This window comes from Oncorhynchus mykiss, chromosome 25 (genome assembly GCF_057628025.1).
Source record: "Oncorhynchus mykiss isolate SJ-2025 chromosome 25, ASM5762802v1, whole genome shotgun sequence".
In the NCBI taxonomy this organism is placed as follows: Eukaryota; Metazoa; Chordata; class Actinopteri; order Salmoniformes; family Salmonidae; genus Oncorhynchus; species Oncorhynchus mykiss.
In genome coordinates, this window is record NC_143046.1 from 59,462,278 (window position 1) to 59,485,189 (window position 22,912).

Consider the following 22,912-nt stretch of genomic DNA (forward strand, 5'->3'; position numbering starts at 1 on the left):
ATTCAACGGAGGGCCACATTTTTTGGAGGACCAATTGTTTGTCCAAATCAATTTGCGGGGGGCCTCCCGAGTGGTGCAGCTGTCTAAGGTATTGCATCGCAGTGCTTAAGGCATCACTACAGTCCTGGGTTCAATCCAAGGCCGTCACAGCTGGCAGGGACTATGAGACCCATGAGGCGGTGCACAATTGGCCCAGCATTGTCTGGGTTAGGAGATGGATTGGCAGGCCGAGATTTCCTTGTCCAATCGTGCTCTAGCGACTTCTGTGGCGGGCCAGGCGCATGCACGCTGACACGGTTGCCAGGCATATAGTGTTTCTTCCGACACATTGGTGGGGTTAGCTTCCGGGTTAAGCGGGCATTGTGTCAAGAAGAAGTGCGGCTTGGTTGGGTTGTGTTCCGGAGGATGCATGACTCTCGACCTTCACCTCTCCCGAGTCCGAATGGGAGTTGCAGTGATGGGACAAGACTAACTACCAATTGGATACCATGAAATTGGGGGGAAAAAAATGTATCATTTAAAAATATATATATTTTGTAAATGTCTCGTCGGCCGGATTGGGCTATAACTTACTCTATTTAATTGAAACCACATGCGCGCACCTGATCCCGCAGGTATGGCTACTGAACTGGAAGCAGCAAGAATGATGACAGCGACACTTCCTACGTTTTGCATAGTCCTATAGATATAGCCTACCTTTTAGCAGGACGATTTGCAGGCAGAGACAATAATGCTCCCTCACTCCTTTTCAATGACTACATGTTTTGATTTGACTTCGACTCACGTTGGTTGAGCGCCCCCTACTTCTTTCCATTATCAATATACAGACACTATCGTAAACTACAGTCTAATCATATTTAAGTTAATTTCATATTCAAGTTAACTGTGATGTGATTCTCCTCCCATGTAGGCAGCCTACTCTATTTCAAAGAGACCACACATACTAGGCACACTTGAACTCTCACAACCAACTAGGAGAGGTAGGCTACTGAAGTTGAAGCAGCAAATTATGTGTGAATAACTCAAATAAAGCGAAAAACGTGTTTTTAATACTATAGGTAGGCGAACGCATACAAAAAACCCGCAGCATGAAAAATGCAGACCTCGCCGCAATGATCTCTGTCGGTACCTACAGGTTTTAGCAGAATCAGACGGTGACAGATGTCCCAACAGGGTCAGACAGCCAGGGAAGACCAGTCTACGGAGGTGAATTTGGCAGGACATTAACAATATCATTGAATGACACAAAATTCCATCTTGAATTGATGGGTGGATCTACAGTGGCTACAGGACAGAAACTTAATATTACTGCTACAGTCTGGGATCTGGGAATAATGATCATTTCCATTATTGCCAAATAATACACCAAGGTAATTCTTTTTCATGCCTCATTTTAAGAGGACCAGATGGTGACAGGGGCCACGACAGGGTCAGGCAACCAGGTAAGATGTCACGCCCTGACCATAGTTTACTTTGTATTTTCTATGTTTTGATTGGTCAGGGTGTGATCTGAGTGGGTATTCTATGTTTCATGTCTTGTTTGTCTATTTCTATGTTCAGCCTGATATGGTTCTCAGTCAGAGGCAGGTGTTCGTCATTGTCTCTGATTGGGAACCATATTTAGGTAGCCTGGGTTTCACTGTGTGTTTGTGGGTGATTGTTCCTGTCTATGTGTTTTCACCAGATAGGCTGTTTAGGTTTTCGTTACGTTCATCACGTTCTTTATTTTGTAGTGTTTGTATTGATTCGTGTTTTACGTTTGTTCATTAAAACATGGATCGCAATCTACACGCTGCATTTTGGTCCGACTCTCCTTCTCACGAAGAAAACCGTTACAGAATCACCCACCACAAAGGGACCAAGCAGCGTATCAACAGGCAGGAACAGCCCAAAGTGGAGTACAGTATGGACTATACTTCTTGGGAGGAGATAGACAGGTGGGCGGTCGACCCAGGGAGAGTGCCGGAGCCCGCCTGGGATTCGATGGAGCAGTGCGCGGAAGGATATAGGAGAATGGAGTTTGCGAAGCAAGCAAGGCGGCGCGGACGGAGGCCCCATAGTCAGCCCCAAAAATTTCTTGGGGGGGGGCTCAGGGAGAGTGTGGCAGAGTCAGGAGCCAGACCTGAGCCAACTCTCCCTGTTTATCGTGAGGAGCCAAGGAGGAGACCAGAGCCGGTGTTGGAGGTGAGCGAAACAGAGACTGTGAAGGAGTTAATGGGGAAATTGGAGGAGAGAGAAATGAGGGAGTTGCTGTGTTGGTGTTTTAAACATGGAATTCGCCCGACGGAGCGTGTCGGGGATTTGATGGCACCTGGGTCAGCGCTCCATACTCGTCCTGAGGTGCGTGTTAGTCGGCTGGTGAAGATGGTGCCAGTCTCACGTACCAGGCCTCCTGTGCACCTCCCTAGCCTTGCACGTCCTGTGCCAGCACCGCTCTCAAGATCTCCAGTACGCCTTCACGGTCTAACCCATCCTGTGCCACCTCCACACCCCAGCCCTCCGGTAGCAGCTCCCCGCACTAGGCTTCCTGTGCGTGTCCTCGGCCCAGTACCACCAGTGCCAGCACCACGCATCAGGCCTACAGTGCGCCTCGCCTGTTTAGCGCTGTCGGAGCCTTCCTCCTCTCCAGCGCTGTCGGAGTCTCTCACCTGTTCAGCGCTGCCAGAGCCTTCCTCCTCTTCAGCGCTGTTGGAGTCTCCCGCCGGTTTAGCGCTGTCAGAGCTTTCCGCCTCTACAGCGTTGCCGGAGTCTCCCGCCTGTTCAGAACTGCCAGTTAGCATAGAGCTGGCAGTTAGCATAGAGCTGCCAGTTAGCATAGAGCTGCCAGTCTGCAAGGAGCTGCCAGTCTGCAAGGAGCTGCCAGTCTGCAAGGAGCTGCCAGTCTGCAAGGAGCCGCCAGAGCTGCCTGTCTGCAGGATGCCGCCAAAGCTGCCAGTCTGCAAGGAGCCGCCAGAGCTGCCAGTCTGCATGGAGCAGCCAGGGCCGCCAGTCAGCATGGAGCAGCCAGGGCCGCCAGTCAGCATGGGGCAGCCAGGGCCGCCAGTCAGCATGGAGCAGCCAGGGCCGCCAGTCAGCATGGAGCAGCCAGGGCCGCCAGTCAGCATGGAGCAGCCAGTCAGCATGGAGCAGCCAGTCAGCATGGAGCAGTCAGTCAGCATGGAGCAGCCAGAGCAGCCAGAGCTGCCAGTCAGCATGGAGCAGCCAGTCAGCATGGAGCAGCCAGAGCTGCCAGTCATCATGGAGCAGCCAGTCAGCATGGAGCAGCCAGAGCAGCCAGGGCCGCCAGTCAGCATGGAGCAGCCAGAGCTGCCAGTCAGCATGGAGCAGCCAGAGCAGTCTGCCAGCATGGAGCAGCCAGAGCTGCCAGTCAGCATGGAGCAGCCAGAGCAGCCAGTCTGTGTCGACCAGTCTCTTCCAGATCTGCCAGTCGTCCAGACTCTTCCAGATCTGCCAGTCGTCCAGACTCTTCCAGATCTGCCCGTCGTCCAGACTCTTCCAGATCTGCCCGTCGTCCAGACTCTTCCAGATCTGCCAGTCGTCCAGACTCTTCCAGATCTGCCAGTCGTCCAGACTCTTCCAGATCTGCCAGTCGTCCAGACTCTTCCAGATCTGCCAGTCGACCAGACTCTTCCAGATCTGCCAGTCGACCAGACTCTTCCAGATCTGCCAGTCGACCAGACTCTTCCAGATCTGCCAGTCGTCCAGACTCTTCCAGATCTGCCAGTCGTCCAGACTCTCTCAGATCTGCCAGTCGTCCAGATTCTCCCAGATCCTCCAGTCGACCAGATTCTCCCAGATCCGCCAGTCGACCAGATTCTCCCAGATCCGCCAGTCGACCAGATTCTCCCAGATCCGCCAGTCGACCAGATTCTTCCAGATCTGCTAGTCGACCAGGATCTGCTGAAACCGCCAGCCAGCCAGGTTCTGGTAGTTTCTACTACCTGCCTGGGCTTCTTCTCAGTGCTGAGCTTCTTCTCAGTGCTGAGCTTCCTCTCAGTGCTGAGCTACCCATCTGTCCCGAGTTACCTCTGTCCCGAGCTGTCCCTCTGTCCCATGTTATCATTGTGGTGGGTAACCTATTTAGGGACGTTTAGGAGGGGGATTAAAACTGTCATGGAGTGGGGTCCACGTCCAGCGCCAGAGCCGCCACCGCGGACAGATGCCCACCCAGACCCTCCCCTATAGGTTCAGGTTTTGCGGCCGGAGTCCGCACCTTGGGGGGGGGGTACTGTCACGCCCTGACCATAGTTTACTTTGTATTTTCTATGTTTTGATTGGTCAGGGTGTGATCTGAGTGGGTATTCTATGTTTCATGTCTTGTTTGTCTATTTCTATGTTCAGCCTGATATGGTTCTCAGTCAGAGGCAGGTGTTCGTCATTGTCTCTGATTGGGAACCATATTTAGGTAGCCTGGGTTTCACTGTGTGTTTGTGGGTGATTGTTCCTGTCTATGTGTTTTCACCAGATAGGCTGTTTAGGTTTTCGTTACGTTCATCACGTTCTTTATTTTGTAGTGTTTGTATTGATTCGTGTTTTACGTTTGTTCATTAAAACATGGATCGCAATCTACACGCTGCATTTTGGTCCGACTCTCCTTCTCACGAAGAAAACCGTTACATAAGACCAGTCTGTGATGGAGGTGAGGGGGATTTTTGCAGATACAACATTTTATTTCCTCTGTGCAGCAAACACTGGACAAGCCAGATACTATTTTAAGGCAGTCTGACAAACCGCCAAAGTTGATTTAGAAACTGTTTCAAGGGTTGATAGAGGCTTTTCCCCGATGGCATGACACATGTAAAACAAAAATGTGACGAAGACCTGGGAGACTATTGATGATGATGAATGGATACTGATAGGTTAGAATGCCCAGCCATGTTCATATAATCTCAGACACAAATTAGTGCAGTTTAAGACCATCCATAGAATGTACTATATTCCAGTGAAACTGAATATCATGCACTCAGAAATTGTACTATTCTGCTGGAGGTTTAAAGCACAAAGGTGACATATTTGCATGTGTTATGGTCTTGTGAAGGCTGGCTGGCTGAATTCTGGCAAAGCGTATGTTATTTTATCTCAGCATATCTACAGACTCTACCTTCTCCCTGTTTTTGTTTGCTTGGAAATGTTGATATTGGAGACTGTTATCAAGAAGAAACTGTGTGACCTAGCATTTATAGTGGCTAATAAATGCATTGCCATTAATTGGAAGGTTGGTTATCCTCCCACAATGTCAAGTTATGTACCACTAGATTTGATTGATTACAAGATTAAGGGTATACTGTGCAACTTTCATAAGGTCTGGATGACTTATATGGATTACAGAACAACTAAAGGAGTCTGTATTGAAAACATTCCCACGTCAGGGGAAATACCTATTTAGACAATCCCTAGCTGCTGGGCTACTCAGTCCTGGCCCTGGGGGTCTGCCAACCTGTGTGTTGTCACTATGGCCTTGGCCTAAATTATTGAAACCAATAATGAATGTTTCACTAAGAACCTAAAGCTGACTGGGGTGTGTTGGGTTGGGGAGCTGCAGGGTGGTGCATCCCTAGGGACAGGACGGGGCGACCCAGCTATACTGTGTGCAAGTAGAAGTAGCTCTACAGTACTATTTGTCCTATGAGATGAATTATATGGAGGATTTGCTGTTTGTGTGTTAATGTATGTTTGAGGTGTATGTGGGGTTTTTTGTTTTGTTTTTTTGTTTCCAAACCTATCCCTTGGGAATACAAATAAATAAAGGTGTAAAATGGGAAGGAAATTGTGTTGGGAGAGAGTTGAGTTATTGACCGAGAGACTGAAAACTGAAAAGCAGCTCCTATCTCAAGGCCATCAGACTGTTAAACAGCCATCACCAACATTGAGTGGCTGCTGCCAACATACTGACTCAACTCTACATACAATACATGTATCACTAGTCACTTTAAACAATGCCACTTTATATAATGTTTACATACCCTACATTACTCATCTCATATGTACTATATATACTGTACTCTACCGGCATATTGCCTATGCCGTTCGGCCATCGCTCATCCATATATTTATATGTAATATTCTTATTCATTCCTTTACACTTGTGTGTAAAAGGTAGTTGTTGTGAAATTGTTAGATTACTTGTTAGATATTACTGCATGGTCGGAACTAGAAGCACAAGCATTTCTCTACACTCGCATTAACATCTGCTTAACCATGTGTAAGTGACAAATAACATTTGATTGGATTTGATTTGAAGTGCTTTGAGACGCTGGTTAAGGATCATATCACCTTCACCTTACCTGACACACTAGACCCACTTCAATTTGCTTACTGCCCCCAATAGATCAACAGACGATGCAATCGGCATCGCACTGCACACTGCCCTATCCCATCTGGACAAGAGGAATACCTATGTAAGAATGCTGTTCATTGACTATAGCTCAGCATTCAACACCATAGTACCATCCAAACTCATCATTAAGCTCTGGGCCTTGGGTCTGAACCCCCCCTGTGCAACTGGGTCCTTGGACTTCCTGACGGGCCGCCCCCAGGTGTTGAAAGTAGGAAACAACACCTCCACTGGTCAGAACTAGAAGCACAAGCATTTCGCTACACTCGCATTAACATCTGCTAACCATGTGTATGTGACCAATAACATTTGATTTGTTTTGATTTGACTAGACTGGTGGGAGTCGGGCGTGCAGGTGGCTTGGGCTGGCTGGTCGGTCTGGCTGAAAATTGAAATAGAGGATGTCTTAATAAAGACGTTTTTTCGAGAGTTGATCATTTGTTAGGCTATTGGTTAAAGGAGCAAAACAATATTTATTAAAATAATTACCTTTGTTCTAGTTCAGTCGTATTGATCACTTAAACATATTTAGTAAGGATCTCTTACCTAGCTTGAAGACCGTTGCCATTTTTGCTTACTTTTTGTTCTAAATAGAGATGGCATATTGGATTTTGTAAAAATGCAGGGAAGGATCTTTAGATGCCCAAACATATTCTGGGGGAGGACCACCAGCCCCCCACCAGGTTATTCCCCCCCCACCACTTCTAAAACCAAAGTGGAGCCCCTGATTAAATGTGTCAGTGTCTGTCACCTTGATTACTCAAAATTCTCTCGACATTCATAAACTTTCACTCATAGGCTAGGTTGTAGCAACTTCATGATGGGTACAGGGAACATTTATGTACAGTAGTAGACTATCATGTAGCCGCCTAGACCTATCGATGTTACATTGAGCTGAGTGAATGGAATATGAATGAGAGTCATCCAATATGCTGTAATAGAAATAAGGCCAGGCTCATAAGAAAAAATGATCATCCTCCCTCATCTTAAATGGCACCGACCGCCACTGAAGTACAGATACACCTACTCAGACATAGTGAGTCACCCGATGAGTTCCCTGTGACTCCATAGATCAGAACACGACCCTCATTACCTCCTTGTACATTATTAGGGCCTTCCTCTTATGACAGTCTCATATTAGGATACATACGGTTGGTACACTGTGTCTGTGTCGTGTCTGACTTTCCCCTTTTACAGGGTACGACTGCATCAGACAGTGGGGACTAGGCCTGTTTTTATACTGAGAAAGAACTGTTAAGTCACAGTTCATAATGGCATGGTAAATGGCTTTCCCTTGTGTCACTTATGCAGTCTGAACTTTCAATCTATGCTTGTTTAAAATGAATTACATTCCAATAAAAGGAACACACATGCACACACACATCACGGCGGCTCTGCCTGATGCCGCCTAATGGAGGACAGTGAAGAGTGGAGTACGTGAGGGAGCCAAGTGGAATGCATATTAGAAAGCAGAGGATATCGATTGTGGCTGGAGACAGGTCGCGCTTTTCATAGCAAATGGACCCCATTACCATACTATCTCCGGATAATTAATGTGCAGCCAGTGGGCTTGTCGTTCGTTATCGCTCATTCTGATACTGTTCAATTTCCATCTCCCCGCCTGGTGCTTTTCCCTGTCAATCCGGCTGGGCTCTCCCCTCGTAGTCATCACCTCCGCTTCACTTCTAAATCACAGACAGCAACCCTGGTCAACGAGGTGTCTGCTGCTATCTCACCAGAGGGAAGATGTTATCGCGACACTCTCATTATTCTTACATTAGCCAGATACCAGATACATGCCGTGCCGCACATGTGAAATTAGCATTTGTGTTTTAATATGCCTGCTGTGAAGGAGGATGTTCATATTGGCTACTCTCTTATCTGACCTGTTTTATGTGTGTCTATAAAACGCCTTCCCTCCTTATCTCATAGTAGAGGGTGGGGTATTAACCCCTTGGTATAAGTGTTCCATCCCTGTCGGACAGCAGATGGAATACGGTGAGAAGAATCACTCTTCAAATGATCTTGGAGAAGCAACCAATTGTAAATGTATTTTTTTTTCAAGTCAGAATTAAGTATGCATAATGTCCACACTTATGTGTTAGGGCAGATACGCCATTAAGATATTGTATCTGTCAAACCATTGGGTCTGAAACCAACCACCATAGAAGAAGAGCATGTCTCATATACAGTTACGGAGGGGTAACACTAACACCCAATTTAAACCTAAACCACAACACAAAGACTCACTAAATTAACCATTCTGCAGGACGCAGTACAGTTTTTCCTAAAATCTCATTTCCCCAGAGTTGACTGTACACAGTACCCAGTTCCCTTCAAGAGGCAGCTCCAGCAGCCTTCTATTTCATAGCTTCCAGTCACTCTGTGAGTTTAAAAATAGGCAGCTTCAACCGGGGCTGCATTGCAGGCAGGAAGGGATGTGATTTGCAGTCCTAACGGTCCGTGCAGATTGCCATTACTTATGCCTGACAAGCCTACCCTCTGATGTTGTCATGCTGGCCTATTTTAACAACATAAGCTGTTGCTGCTGCTGCAGCCGCTGCTGAGATGCCAGTCTTCAAATTGGCTGCAAAAGCTTGTCCCGAGGTCACAGTGAGGTTCGCAGTAAGCATGTTAGCCTGCCATCCCTACGTCTCACAGACAGAGAGGACATGGGGAGCCAGGGACTGATTGGGGTTTACTTGAAACACATACAGCGGCTTCGGAAAGTATTCAGAACCCTTGAAGCTATCCACATTTTGTTAAGTTACAGCCTTATTCTAAAATTGATGAAAACATTTTATTGTCATCAATCTACGCACAATACCTCAGAATGACAAAGGAAAAAAGTAGTTTTTTAGATTTTTTTGGGGCACATTTATCACATTTACATAAGTATTCAGACCATTTACTCAGTACTTTATTGAAGCACCTTTGTCAGCGATTACAGCATCGAGTCCTCTTGGGTATGATGCTACAAGCTTGGCACACCTGTATTTAGGGAGTTTCTCCCATTCTTCTCTGCAGATCCTCTTTTAAGCTCTGTGATGTTGGATGAGCAGCGTTTTCAGGTCTCTCCAGAGATGTTCGATTGGTTTCTAGTCTGGGCTCTGGCTGGGCCACTCAAGGACATTCAGAGACTTGTCCCAAAGCCACTCCTGCGTTGTCTTGGCTGTGTGCTTAGGGTCGTTGTACTGTTGGCAGGTGAACCATCACCCCAGTCTGAGGTCCTGAGCACTCTGGCACAGGCTTTCATCAAGGCTCTCTCTGTACTTTGCTCCATTCATCTTTGCCTCGATCCTGACTAGTCTCCCAGTCCCTGCTGCTGAAAAACATCCCCAGAGCATAATGCTGCCACCCCCATGCTTCACCGTAGGGATGGTGCCAGGTTTCCTCCAGACGTGACGCTTGGCATTCAGGGCAAACAGTTCAATCTTGGTTTAATCAGACCAGAGAATCTTGATTCTCATGGTCTGAGAGTCTTTAGGTGCCTTTTGACAAACTCCAAGTGTGCTGTCATGAGCCTTTTACTGAGGAGTGGCTTCAGTCTACCATAAAGGCCTGATTGATGGAGTGCTGCAGAGATGGTTGTCCTTCTGGAAGTTTCTGCAATCTACACAGAGGAACTCTAGAGCTCTATCAGAGTGACCATTGGGTTCTTGGTCACCTCCATGACCAAGGCCCTTCTCCACCAATTGCTCAGTTTGGCCAGGTGAGCCTCTAGGAAGAGCCTTGGTAATTCCAAACGTCTTCCATTTAAGAATGATGGAGGCCACTGTGTTCTTGGGGATCTTCAATTCTGCAGACATGTTTTGGTACCCTTCCCAAGATCTGTGCCTTGACACAATCCTGTCTCGAAGCTCTACGGACAATTCCTTCGACTTCATGGCATGGTTTTTGCTCTGACATGCACTATCAATTGTGGGATCTTATATACACAGGTATGTGGCTTTCTAAATCATCAATTGAATTTACCACAGATCAAGTTGTAGAAACATCTCAAGGATGATCAATGGAAACAGGATGCACCTGAGCTCAATATTGAGTTTCATAGCAAAGGGTCTGAATACTTATGTAAATGTTTAGTACATTTGCTAAAATACAACCAAACATTTTATTTAATCAATTTTAGAATAAGGCTGTAATGTAACAAAATGTGGAAAAAGCCAATGGGCCTGAATACTTTCCAAAGGCACAGTACAGGTACTGTTCACTCACCTCAGCAAGGCGAGAGAGGTAGTGTGGTGTAGTCAAATGGCTACTGTTGTGGCAGCATACCCAAAGTATCTGTGGGTCCTCGTTATAAATTTAACAGTGGTATGTATTATTGGATGCCAATGGAAGCCATGCACCCCCCCAAAAATGTACAACCCCCGTAAAAAATACATAAAAGAATGTGTCTTGAGTCTCTCTGTGTTTCATAGTTTTCCGGCTGAATGTATCTCACCGTAGATAGCACCCTTCTGTATGTGATGCTGTCTGGTCAAAAACAGTAGGATATTGTTTCCGCAAATAGCATTGAATGCACGGGAGACCAGCGAGCATTTGGCCTCCCTTGATAAAGAAGAATGGTTCTGGTGTACCAACAAAAACCTTTCAAGGGAAGCCAGTTTGGACTTGGCTTCTCACCAATCACATCACATAAAAAGCAAAACATTATTGACAGAAAGAACGTGCAAGTCGCATCTCGTTGCGTTGTTGTCCTTCGGTGGCTAGCTACTAGCTAGCTAAAATTGTCCCTTTCCTGAATTTGCTATGGATGGAGATATGGATTTGGAGTTTTACTTAATTCTCCGTACTGGCCAATGATTATAAGGGTGATTCTGATCCAATCATGTTGAAATGTTGAAGTTGAAATGAAGCTGCAATAGTGGAGGTAACTCCTGTTTTCTTTACAACTTGCGGGAACTCTCCATGGTTCTAAATCAATAGTTGTTTCGTAGTACGAAAATGTCGGAAACATTAACTTGCTTGATCGTGCTTTAGGTCATTTAACTGTTTGTCACATGCAATATGCTTTGTGGACTTTACAGGACAGAGGTTACTCTCCGGTTTTGTGATGAAGAAAAGGTGTGGTTGTATTTATTCTGCCACTGGCCCTTCTAATTGTTTTGGCCTTAGGCCTATATACACTACATTACCAAAAGTATGTGGACACCTGCTCGTCAAACATCTTATTCCAAAATCATGGGCATTAATATGAAGTTGGTCCCATCTTTGCTGCTATAACAGCCTCCACTCTTATGAGAAGACTTTCCACTAGATGTTGGAACATTTCTGCGTGGACTCGCTTCCATTCAGCCACAAGAGGGTTAGTGACGTCGGGCACTGATGTTAGGCGATTCAGCCTGACTCGCAGTCAGCATTCCAATTCATCCCAAAGGTGTTTGATGGGTTGAGGTCAGGGGTTGAGGTCAGGGCTCTGTGCAGGCCAGTCAAGTTCTTCCACACCGATATAAACAAAGCATTTCTGTATGGAGCTTGATTTGTGCAAGGGTGCATTGTCATGCTGATACAGGAAACGGCCTTCCCCAAACTGTTGCCACAAAGTAGGAAGCACAAAATTGTCTATCATGTCATTGTATGATGTAGCGTTAAGATTTCCCTTCAAGGGAACTAAGGGGCCTAGCCCGAACCATGAAAAACAGCCTCTAGACCATTATTCCTCCTCCACCAAACTTTACAGATGGCACTATGCATCCGGGCAGATAGCGTTCTCCTGGCATCTGCCAAACCCATATTTGTCCGTCAGACTGCCATATGGTGAAGCATGATTCATCACTCCAGAGAACTTGTTTCCACTGCTCCAGAGTCCAATGGGGGCGAGCTTTACACCACTCTAGCCGACGCTTTGCATTGCGCATGGTGATCTACGGCTTGGTGCGGCTGCTCGGCCACGGCTGCTTGACCAGTTCTTCCAGACAACATTGCTTCCAGAGGCAGTTTGAACTCGGTAGTGAGTGTTGCAACAGGCGATTTTTACACACTTCAGCACTCGGCGGTCCCATTCTGTGAGCTTGTGTAGCCTACCACTTCCCGGCTGAGCCGTTGTTGATCCAAGATCTTTCCACTTTACAATAACAGCACTTGCAGTTGACCGGGGCATCTCTAACAAGGCAGAAATTTCACAAACTGACTACTGACAATGTTTGTCTTTAGAGATTGCATGGCTGTGTCCTCGATTTTATACACCTGCCAGCAACGGGTGTGGCTGAAATAGCCAAATCCACTAATTTGAAGGGGTGTCCACATACTTTTGTATCAGCGTGGAAGGCATATGAACTAACAGGTTACAGAACAAACAACCAAATTATCACAACACTAAGGTTGTAAACCTTCCCCAGTGATTTTCCCCACAACCACTACCAAAGTGCAAATCATTCTGGCCAGATTTACTTACTTTTATGGTAGTAGGGCTTCTTCATCCCATCATGGAGGCGGGCCTTGCGCTCCTCTCCGTAGCCATGCCGCGATTGGTGCTCCCCATGATGGTCTCCATGGTGATGATGATACCTCACCCCGTCCCTCCGAGCCGCCTCGGCAGCCATCTTGTCTCTCATGGCCTTGGCCCTCTCAGACTCAAGCGCGATTGCCTTCTCCAGCAGAGACAGGTTCCCCTTGGTCATGTCGAACACCTCCTCCGAGCGGTCCGACGTCACCGACCGCGTGTCCTCGTCCCGGTCGTGGATGTGGTTGTGGTAGCGGTCATCCTGAGCGCAGCTGGAAAAGGCCTTGGAGCGCGGGCTCAGCTGCTCCTCCAGCTTCATCAGGTTGACCATGTCGGAGTAGTTCCTCTCCAGGGTGCGCCTCTCCTCCTGGCTCTGCTGGAGGTCCCCATACCCAGGCTGGTACGGGTGGGGATGCAGTCCCTGGGTGTCCCCTCCGCCAGGGTGGTTCTGCTGCGGGAGCCCTGTGCCCGAGCGGTCAGTCGGCTGCGTCTCGCTCAGTTTGCGGGCCAGGTCAAAGCACTGGTTTCTCAGACACTCTAGGCTGCTTAGACACACCTCCTCATCACTCTCCTGCAGTCCATTAGAGGCTTTACCCTGACTGTTACCACCTCCAGTCCCTCCATTACGGTTCGCTTCCCCGTTCTCCCCAATCCCGTCCTCATAGTCTCCTCCCTCCATGTTGTCAGAGAGCATAGCCCCGTGTCCCTGGGCCAGCAGCTTCAGAGAGTCCACCGTTTCCCTCACTACATCACTGTCGACATCCAGGGTCAACTCCCCCTTCCTCTGAATGCCCTCCCCACCCTCCTCATCCTCTTCTTCTTCCTCCTCCTCCTCTTCCTCCTCCTCCTCCTCCTCTTCTTCCTCTTCTTCCTCGGCACTGTTGGAGGAGTTGCTGTTCATCTCAGACTCGGTCATGGCGCGGTAGGCGGCGTCCTCTGCTATCTTCCCTAGGTTGAGCAGAGACTTGGCCACCAGCTCGTCATAGTTCTCATACTCATCGTTGTTGTTGTCGTCCTTCTCCCCCGTCAGACCGGATTTAGGATGGCCGCCACCGCCACCGCCACTGCCGCCATTCATCTGATCGTGCTCTGTACGGGAAAAAAAGAAAAACAAATGCATCGTAATCTCATTTTGCTCATTCTATTTAATGGGTTAATCAGATTTCTGGTCTTGGTCTGTTTAAATTGGATAAGGAACTCTTTGCGTTTCTCAGTAATGTACTTTCAGAGTCTTAACAGCAGCCTATAACTGAATTGTGAATCAGCACAGGATGTGGGATAAAGTGGTTTGGAAATTTCCATAGAGATGATTTGGATGTACATTCCCGAAATTAAAGTACACCACATCCAGGTAAACTGGATCCTTTGGGTCACAACAACAAGCACATTGCCGCTCCCAGTTGATGGCTAAGTAACTGGCATGAAGCAACACATTTTTCATTTTACCATATTTTGTAGTGGAGCAAAAGTCCTTCAAACTGGAATCAGCATGCTTTATGTTATACATTGATTGTCTCATGTAGTGTGCCATTATGTTGACAAAATAAACAAATCCATACATTCTCCCTCTATGCTCCCTATTCCAGAAAGGCCCTTTTTGTCCAATCAACAGGATCTTCAGAATGCTTTTCACTGGCTAATTGATTCTGCAAGACAGGCTCCTAAAGGTTACTGAGCCTCTCCTGCCAGCAATGTGAAGCAGCCACTCTAGAGCACTTCCAATTGGCCCTCTCACATTCCCTCCAGCCCGTGAACCGTCAAGAGCGCATCGCATCACTCACTCCCAACCCGCCACACGCTTGGCACTTACATTCCTGCAGAGAAAAAAAACTGAAGCTTACACAGAAATATGAAATTAAATTTGATTTCTGGATGGAGGCAGAAAATCACCTGACAAATCACCTGCCAGGTTTCAACGACGTATTGTGTGTGTGAACGGGAACAATACCATAAGATAGAGACCAAAGGCGTAAACATGAAGCATGAAAGCCTCTAAGTTCCTGTATACATGCATGCGCAAACATACAAACATACATGTATACTTTACATACAGTACATGTACACAAACAGTACACCTAGACACGCACACACATACAACACATCGATATACACTGCAACAGACACACACACACACACACACACACACACACACACACACACACACACACACACACACACACACACACACACACACACACACACACAACCCCCAAACACACACAACCCCCAAACACACTTCCCAATCTAATGAGAGCAACACAACATCTAGTGTGTTGAGGTGAGGGTTCTGGACCGGGGAGTCACGACTGACCAGGCACATATTTTGACAGGGGGACGCTTTCTCACAGTAACCTACCCATACCCTGGCTGCCAGAGGTTTAATTTTTGATGGTTTCAAACATGGCTCAGGAAAGCAATTTGAAGAGCAATCAAGGTACACAAAGGGGAAAGGGAAGCGAAACAGATTGAAAGGAGAACTGAGAGATTGCGCTGCTCCATATTGGCTTGGATTAACAATGCAGCGTGCAGCAGTGTGCATATATCTATTGAGAAACACAGAGCAGCCATAACAATACCACCTCCATTACAGATTGGAATCTGCCCTGCTGCCACTTCTGTTTTGGAGGATATGGGGGAAATGATAGTGGTGCATGTGGAGAGACTCATCCACATTTCTGAGAAGCCAAGAAAAAGGAGAAGGAAAAAAAGTGTAATTTCGTCCTCCTATCTAAAGATGGCACTGTGGTTTAGGACGATGGAGAGAATCCTAAATATTCACCCAGTTTAATTAGGCCAGTGCTTTTACACCCAGTGGAATTGATTTAATTGTGCTCCTTGGGCCAAGAAGGGAAACAAAGACCATCTCTTTGACTGTGGACTCTCATGCCCAACAGAGAGACAGAGGAGGGAGGCTGACATACTAACACTTTTAGGGAGGAAGCTAGCACAATGTACTGCATCTCTCAGAGCTCCAGTCTTAATTGGACTTGAGGGCTCTGTCAGGAAGGATCTGGGGTGCGGGGGGTGAGAGGCAGAATGAGTTGTAGAGAAACCTGCCAAATGTGGTGTTTTGGCACGTCAGGGTAGAGACCATACATGGGGGAAAACTTCTCACGTCCCAGACAGTCTCGAAAGCAGACGCAGGCTACTGTGTTTTTTCTATATCATTTATAGAGTTCTGTGTTCAATTGGTATGTTGCAGGTCATTTTAAATATAATATTTTATTGTATATATAGCACAACTTATTCATGCTTATAAGCAAAGGTGGTGGGACTCCTGCTTTTAAATTTTCTCACGCAAATACATGCACCCTTACAAAATAAACTTCACATTTGCAGTTTCACATGTGAAATTTGCATTTTAAAATAGCATTTTCACATGTTTCACATTTTGAGTTTACATGTTAACACCACTTCTTCACGTGAGGAGAATAACATGTGAAAATCACAGTTGTCGTTTCACATTTAAACAAAACTGCACGAGCAAAAATCTCACGTGGATTGCAAGTTCACATCTGGAAATCAATCCCATGTGAAAATCTCATTTGCAGGATCACATGAAAGACAACTCCACCATTGAAAATCTCACTTTCGCACGTGGAATTGTAGATTCACATGTGGGGTTGAAATGATGTCATTCTCCTCACACGTGAAAAGATGCTGTTAACATGGCGCTGTAGCCATGTTTCCACCGGTGGAATAAGGGTGACCACATCAAAAAAGCCCAAATGCGGGACAAGTGAATGATTTTGCTGGACATTCGCGGAACAGTGGACATAATACATTTCTTTGGGGCAGGTAAATAGATCCCATTTCAATTGCATTTTAGTTAAGCTGTATGAAGGTCAATGCCTGTTAGTAAAGGGGCAATTATTTGTTGCTATATCCATTCTTGCACTTCTAAATGAATGATATGTACTCATTGATTCCTGTAGACTAAAACGTATAAATGCCTCATGAGCTTAGTTCAATTTTTGTACCCCATCAGAACCCAAAATATAAGCTTGTTTTACTCCAATCTTTGTAAAGAAAGTAAACGTCAACAAACACGGTCCAGCCTAAAAACATGGTTGAAAATACAATAGATCATGGATGGTTAGTCCTTACATCCATAGTGTAGTGTGGTTTGGGTGTCTGCATTTCTCCAGTCCCATCCCTCAACTTTTTACCGAAACTGTGGCGGGGAGACATTTAATAGACTAATGTTTTATTATATGGTGCAATCCTCTAGTGAATGAATCCTCACCCGAAAGTATTCATAGCAAAACGAAATAATGCGAGAGCAAATTAATTGTAAATCGACGCAAAACATTTTTTTTATGATAACACGATGAAATAAAACGGCTCCTTCTTTTCTGGAATTTTCCCTTTTTGGTTATGGTACCCTGGCCTCTGCTTTTGCTGCCTTTTTTCCATTTGCAACTTTTGGCACATTCATTCTAGCAACATCGCACCCTGCATCCTACTGCTGGATTGCCTCTGAAGCTAAGCAGGCTCGGTCCCTGGATGGGGAGACCAGATGAAGCTGGAAGTGGTAAAAAAAAAAATGGTAAAAACAAATATGAAAAATGTACATGTGAAACTTAGCACGTGTCCCGAAAACACTGTCTGCCTCGTGAAAATGACATCAACAAAAAAACCACATTCACGAGTGATGGTTTAGTTTCTTTCATTGCATCATTTTTAGTCCCGATCCTCTATTTCAGGGCATTTATCTCTGGAATGAGGTGTTTTGGAGACAGGGTGTTCCCATCCAGCCCCTGTGGAGCCATTGACAAAGTGCCATTTTCACAGGGTCTGTGTGTGAGAGACAGCGCCAGCACAGCTTTTAGCCTGTGACTGAGATAGCCCTGAAGGTAATGGCAAATGGCCCAAACAAACCTCAAATGACAGAACTGAGCTGCTCCCGAAGAAAATTGCCTTCGCTGCCAAACCATCTCTCTATTCCAGGTAACCAGGTTTGATCTAGCACTACAAATTCTGTTTCAGGTAGCTACAGTCATCACATAAGTCGGAGGAAAAGCAAACGCTCAAACAAACAAATAAATAAACCAGTCAAACGGATGAAACAAACAAAGATGAAAGGAATGTGAACAGAATAATATATTCTAAGTTCTGGGACAGGCTTGGGATTTAGTTTGCATTTTGTTATGTAGAATTGTATCACAATTCAATTCCCAGTATGCAGACAAAAATATCATTGCATGCCTTTGTTGCCTTACTATACTGCATATACAGCATGCTGTATATTCAAGACTAACCGTTCGGCAACATAGACCATAGCAACTCAGGCATTTACATTACTTTGAAAAAAACAACAACATTCTAATATGTCTTGGTGTATTAAAGGGTTAAAGAAATGACGTCTCACCTTGGCCATGACTCTGCTCCTCATACTCCTCCTCATACTCCTCCTCCTCTTCTTCCTCCTCTTGTACTCCGCCCTCCTCTTCCTCTTGTTCCACCTCTACCTCCTCCACCTCTCCCTCCCCTCTCTCCACCTCTCCTTCTTCCTGCTCCATCTGTTCCTCATTGTCCTCCAAGTATCCCTCCTCTTCCTCCTCCTCTACCTCCTCTTCCTCATCTCCCCCATCCTCTACTCCCTCCTCCACCTCCTCCTCTCTGTCATCCATCTCCACTGTTCCGTCTGTCTCGTAGCTCTCCTCCCTAGTGGAGTTGTCCATGTGGGTTATGAGGGGTCCACTCTTGGGGTCTGTCTCCAGTGGTTCCAGTAAGGGCTCCAGCACCTCCAGGGCTTCCTGAGGCTGTCTGTCCAGTGTTTTCCTCTTCTTGGCCAGGGGGCAGCCGTATACACTGCAGGGAACAGATAAGACAGGAGCCATTAGCGCTTAGCCACCAGACCCAAAACTCCATATCACCTGGCTTAGTGGCTGGCTAGTGGCTAAGCTAACATAATACACTAGCTCTGGTGTTGACTATGTCACTGGTCCAGCACACTGCCCAGCTGTCTATTTACCGATTAAAACACTTTTGGAGAGTACATTACAAAACACAATAAAACACAACTGCAGCACAACGCCGCAAGGTGTTGAATGTTGTGACGCTTTCTTGCTGCAGAACAGATCTAAGATAAACCCATTGCTCTGCTGAAGGGCTTTGTTTTTGACACCAGAGAGAAAGTGAAATCAACGTTTTATGAACAGAGCACTAATCGTGCCCATAATCATTCACTATTGTGTAATTACATTCTAATTGCTCTCCTTTGCTTGGTTTACAATTACAAGAGGTAGGAATTTCTTGAGATAAAGAGAACAAAGTGGTCTCCGGGCAATTCTTATTATTCTGTACGTAAATCTGTGGACTACATTTTATATACCATATTACGTAACGTTAGGATACATTATGAACGGAATAGTGTTGTACAATATCATATGAATTATATTAGATATAGTTCATACCGGTACCCCCTGTTTATAGCCTTGTTATTGTTATTTATTGTGTTACTTATAATTATTATTATAATAATTGTTTTTATTTTGCAAATATTTTGTTACTTACTATTTTGCTAAAAGTCAGCATTTTTGGTGAAGCCTTGTAAGCATTTCACAGTAAGGTGTACACCTGTTGTATTTGGCACGTGTCACGAAGAAAATTAGATTTGATACTTCTTACCCAGGCGTACAATAGCATACAAATTGGATGATGTAACTTATCATATGTTTTGGAGGACATATGATACGTCTTTCTCTGAGACCAGGTTGCTTGTGTGCCATAACAACAAAGGATAATTATGGGGAAGAACAAAAAAAAAAGCAAAGGTGAATTTGTGTAGCAGGATAGGTAAATTGTGTTAAGTTAATAATAAGGGTTGGGGGGAAGTCCACTGGGCAAAAACTGGTTGAATCTAATTTCTTCCTACATTATTTCAACCCAAAAAATGTATCTGATGACGTGTGATACTAATTGGATTTGTCTTCAACGTAAGGGTATTTTAAACGTACAGTTTTTTTTTTTATATCGCCTTTGTACTATTTTCAAAAGTATGTGGTATAATTTCACAACTCATAGTACAAAACTCAAAAAGGATCATCAAAAAGGCTGTTTTTTTCTAAACGTTAAGAACATTTTCAATTGACACACAAAATCGCACAGTAACTTTGTTCCACCAAACCGAATCAGTGTTTCATCTAGAAATACCTTTCATATAAAGTAATTGCCTTTCACAATGCAAGGCTCACAATACTTTTCATATGATTATTTTCTCATTAGTTTAAATACATTTGACCGTCACTTAATCCAACTGCACTTAATGGTTAATCGCTTTACCATTTGGTAAACCTATAGATTTTCAACTGGTCTGTCTGCTATAAATGGATTTTGAGAACTACAGGAATAAAACATATGTTTGTAAAGTATAAACATCTAAATGACATGTATGATACATGATAACTGTAATGACAACATAATGTCTACTCGTTATTGCTAATTGGTTTCACATAGTGGTAACCACAATGGTCACCATATAAAAGGGTGTGTGTGAACACTTGCAATTTCTTTCAACATGGAGCAGGACAGACAGCAAGAGAGAGGAAGAAATCAAAGATCTCGTGGACAAGGAGCCCGTCAGGGAGGTGGGCATGGGCCCCATCAAAGAGGTCAAAGAGATGGGCATGGGCCCTGTCAAAGAGGTCAATTTGTGGGCATGGGCCCCGTCAAAGAGGTCAATTTGTGGGCATGGGCCCCGTCAAAGAGGTCAATTTGTGGGCATGGGCCCTGTCAAAGAGGTGGACATCAGAAAGAGGGAGGCAGACGTCAGGGAACTGTTGTGTTTATTGAAGCCCGGGTCATCGTCATTGACCATGTGGTAAACAGAGGCCTTACCAGAAGCTGGCAGAAGCTGGCAGATTAGTTCATCCCAATCTGAAGATCAACTGTCAATACGATCATGAGAACATTTCGCCAAGAAATCTGGTCTGCAGGATATGCACTATTCTGTACCATTACATTTACAGTAAATTACATATTGTAATGCATGTAAATTCACAAATCATGTTCCAGTATTCTTCCAGTATGATCTATTGACAGTATACTCTGTTCTACCCGCTGTACCCTCAGAATTGACAGAAGACCCCATGGTGGTGGCCGTGTGCTGACCAATCAGCAGGAGTGGGGCACTAGTGGAAATGGTGACGGCCAGGAATGACGTATGGCTGTCCTAAATAAAACAGGCCATTTGAAGAGAACAACAACACCTTTGGCAATGTGGCATCCATCAGCCTACTAACAATCACCAGCCTTTGGAAAGAGGCACCAGGTATCTATGAAACACATTTACCTGGTGCCTTTTGAGAGAAACAACGACCGGGTGAAGCAACTGCGGGCCGAATATGTTCAGGTACAGCACTATATACTGTATTACTGTTAATATTAATGCACATGCTACTTCACAATACCATATTGGGACTATACTGTAGAAATAACTCCCCAAAATATATTTTTGAACGGTGATGGTGCTTGATGCTGCTGTGAACCATCACAAGAATATCTTTGTTGATCAAGCGAGCTCCAACCTGGCCAAAACTCTGGGTCGTGGGCGGAAACTCATTGGCCTACTGGAGGATGTCCAAGTGCCTGTACAACGTGCGGGAAACGTCTCCAAGTGCGAAGCCATCTCTGAAGATGGTGTGGTAGGATGTTTTGGATCCTACAATGCTGCACACCTCATTGTGTTCCTCATTGACATTGAGCAGGCCTTTGAAGGTGAAGAAGTTGACCTATGTCATTGTGTGGGACAATGTTAGGTTCCACCTAGCAGAGGTGGTTCGGGAATGGTTTCGGGCCCATCCCCGATTCGTGACCCTATACCTGCGCCCCATACTCTCCTTTCCTCAACTCTATTGAGGATTTTTTTTTTTTCAGTGTGGAAGGTGTACGATCGCCATCCCAATGAGGTTGCCACCTTCCTGGCCATGGATGAGGCATGTGACGACATCAATGCAAACCAATGTCAAGCTTGGATTCGCCAAAAGTTTTTTTCTGAAGACATTCACTGTGATGTGGATGAGAATTGATGGCCAAATGCTCAAGACAGGCTTGATGCAAACTAATGTGTGCAAAACTTTTTTTAAATGTTCAATTCTTTTAGTTAATGTTTGACTACAAACAGTACACCTATGTTGCAATTACAGCAAAAATAGTTGCATGAATGATTGTAGAGGACGTCTTCATTGACCACACCTTTGATTACTCATTGGAAAGATGTTATGGAAATTGTATTGGCTAAAGTGAAAACTGTCATTTACAGTACTGTAGCATATTACTTTCAGCACTTCTAAGGGAGATTTGAAATATGTACAGTATATTTATTTTATTTAACTAAGCAAGTGAGTTGAGAACAAATTCTCATTTTCAATGACGGCCTAGGAACAGTGGGTTAACTGCCTGTTCAGGGACAGAACGACAGATTTGTACCTTGTCAGCTCTGAGGTTTGAACTTGCAACCTTTCGGTTACTAGTCCAAAGCTCTAACCGCTAGGCTACCCTGCCGCCCCAGTACATTGTTTACTATTGGATTAACTGGTAGTCAAAATTACTAAATTGAAAATATATCATTATGTTGTGTTTTGGTGATTAAACCAATGTTCTCATTACATTTCACAATAAACTTCTATATTTTTATCAATGGTTGTGTGGTGAGAGATGTTTAAAATCCAAATGAATGCACAATGACACGTTTTGAATGAAAGACTGGCTGCGTTAGAAGTGTGACCAGTTTGGAGTTTTGTTCTAAGAGTTGTGAAAATGTACCACATACTGATGAAAACAGTAAATCCAACGACATGGTGAAATATTGTTTTCACGTTAAATTAACGCTAGTTGACAAATGTAAGTCAAAACTAGACGTTGAACTGACGTCTGTGCCCAGTTCTACAGCTGCCTCCGGCGTGACTTTAACAGGCAACCTTTGGATTGCTAGATGGTCACAGATTACACCGACCTCATCCTCCCTACTTTCATTTCTGTCTTAAGTAACTACACCATTCGTAGGTATCATACGTCTTGGAAGTCCTCAGAAATACGTAAAGTATGTTTCGTAGGGTTCTGAGCCCAGGCTGATTTAAAAACAAAGACATTAAAACAAATAATCACATTCCTGGGTTATAAATTGT

At 45.1% G+C, this 22,912-nt stretch overlaps 1 protein-coding gene across 7 annotated transcripts in view; it reads right to left on the minus strand.

The window, feature by feature from the left end:
* Positions 1-22,912, minus strand: part of LOC110505383 (myelin transcription factor 1-like protein) — a 144,257-nt gene that overhangs the window by 41,716 nt on the left and 79,629 nt on the right. For all 7 annotated transcript variants that reach the window (XR_016491910.1, XM_036962448.2, XM_090220651.1 and 4 more), the window contains exons 6-7: positions 18,154-18,596; positions 12,735-13,871 (exon numbers count right to left, since the gene is read on the minus strand). Coding sequence is in view for 6 of the 7 variants with exons in the window: in XM_036962448.2 (XP_036818343.1) it covers positions 12,735-13,871; positions 18,154-18,596 (1,580 nt within the window). In the remaining variant the exon portion in view is untranslated. The remainder of the gene's footprint in view (positions 1-12,734; positions 13,872-18,153; positions 18,597-22,912) is intronic.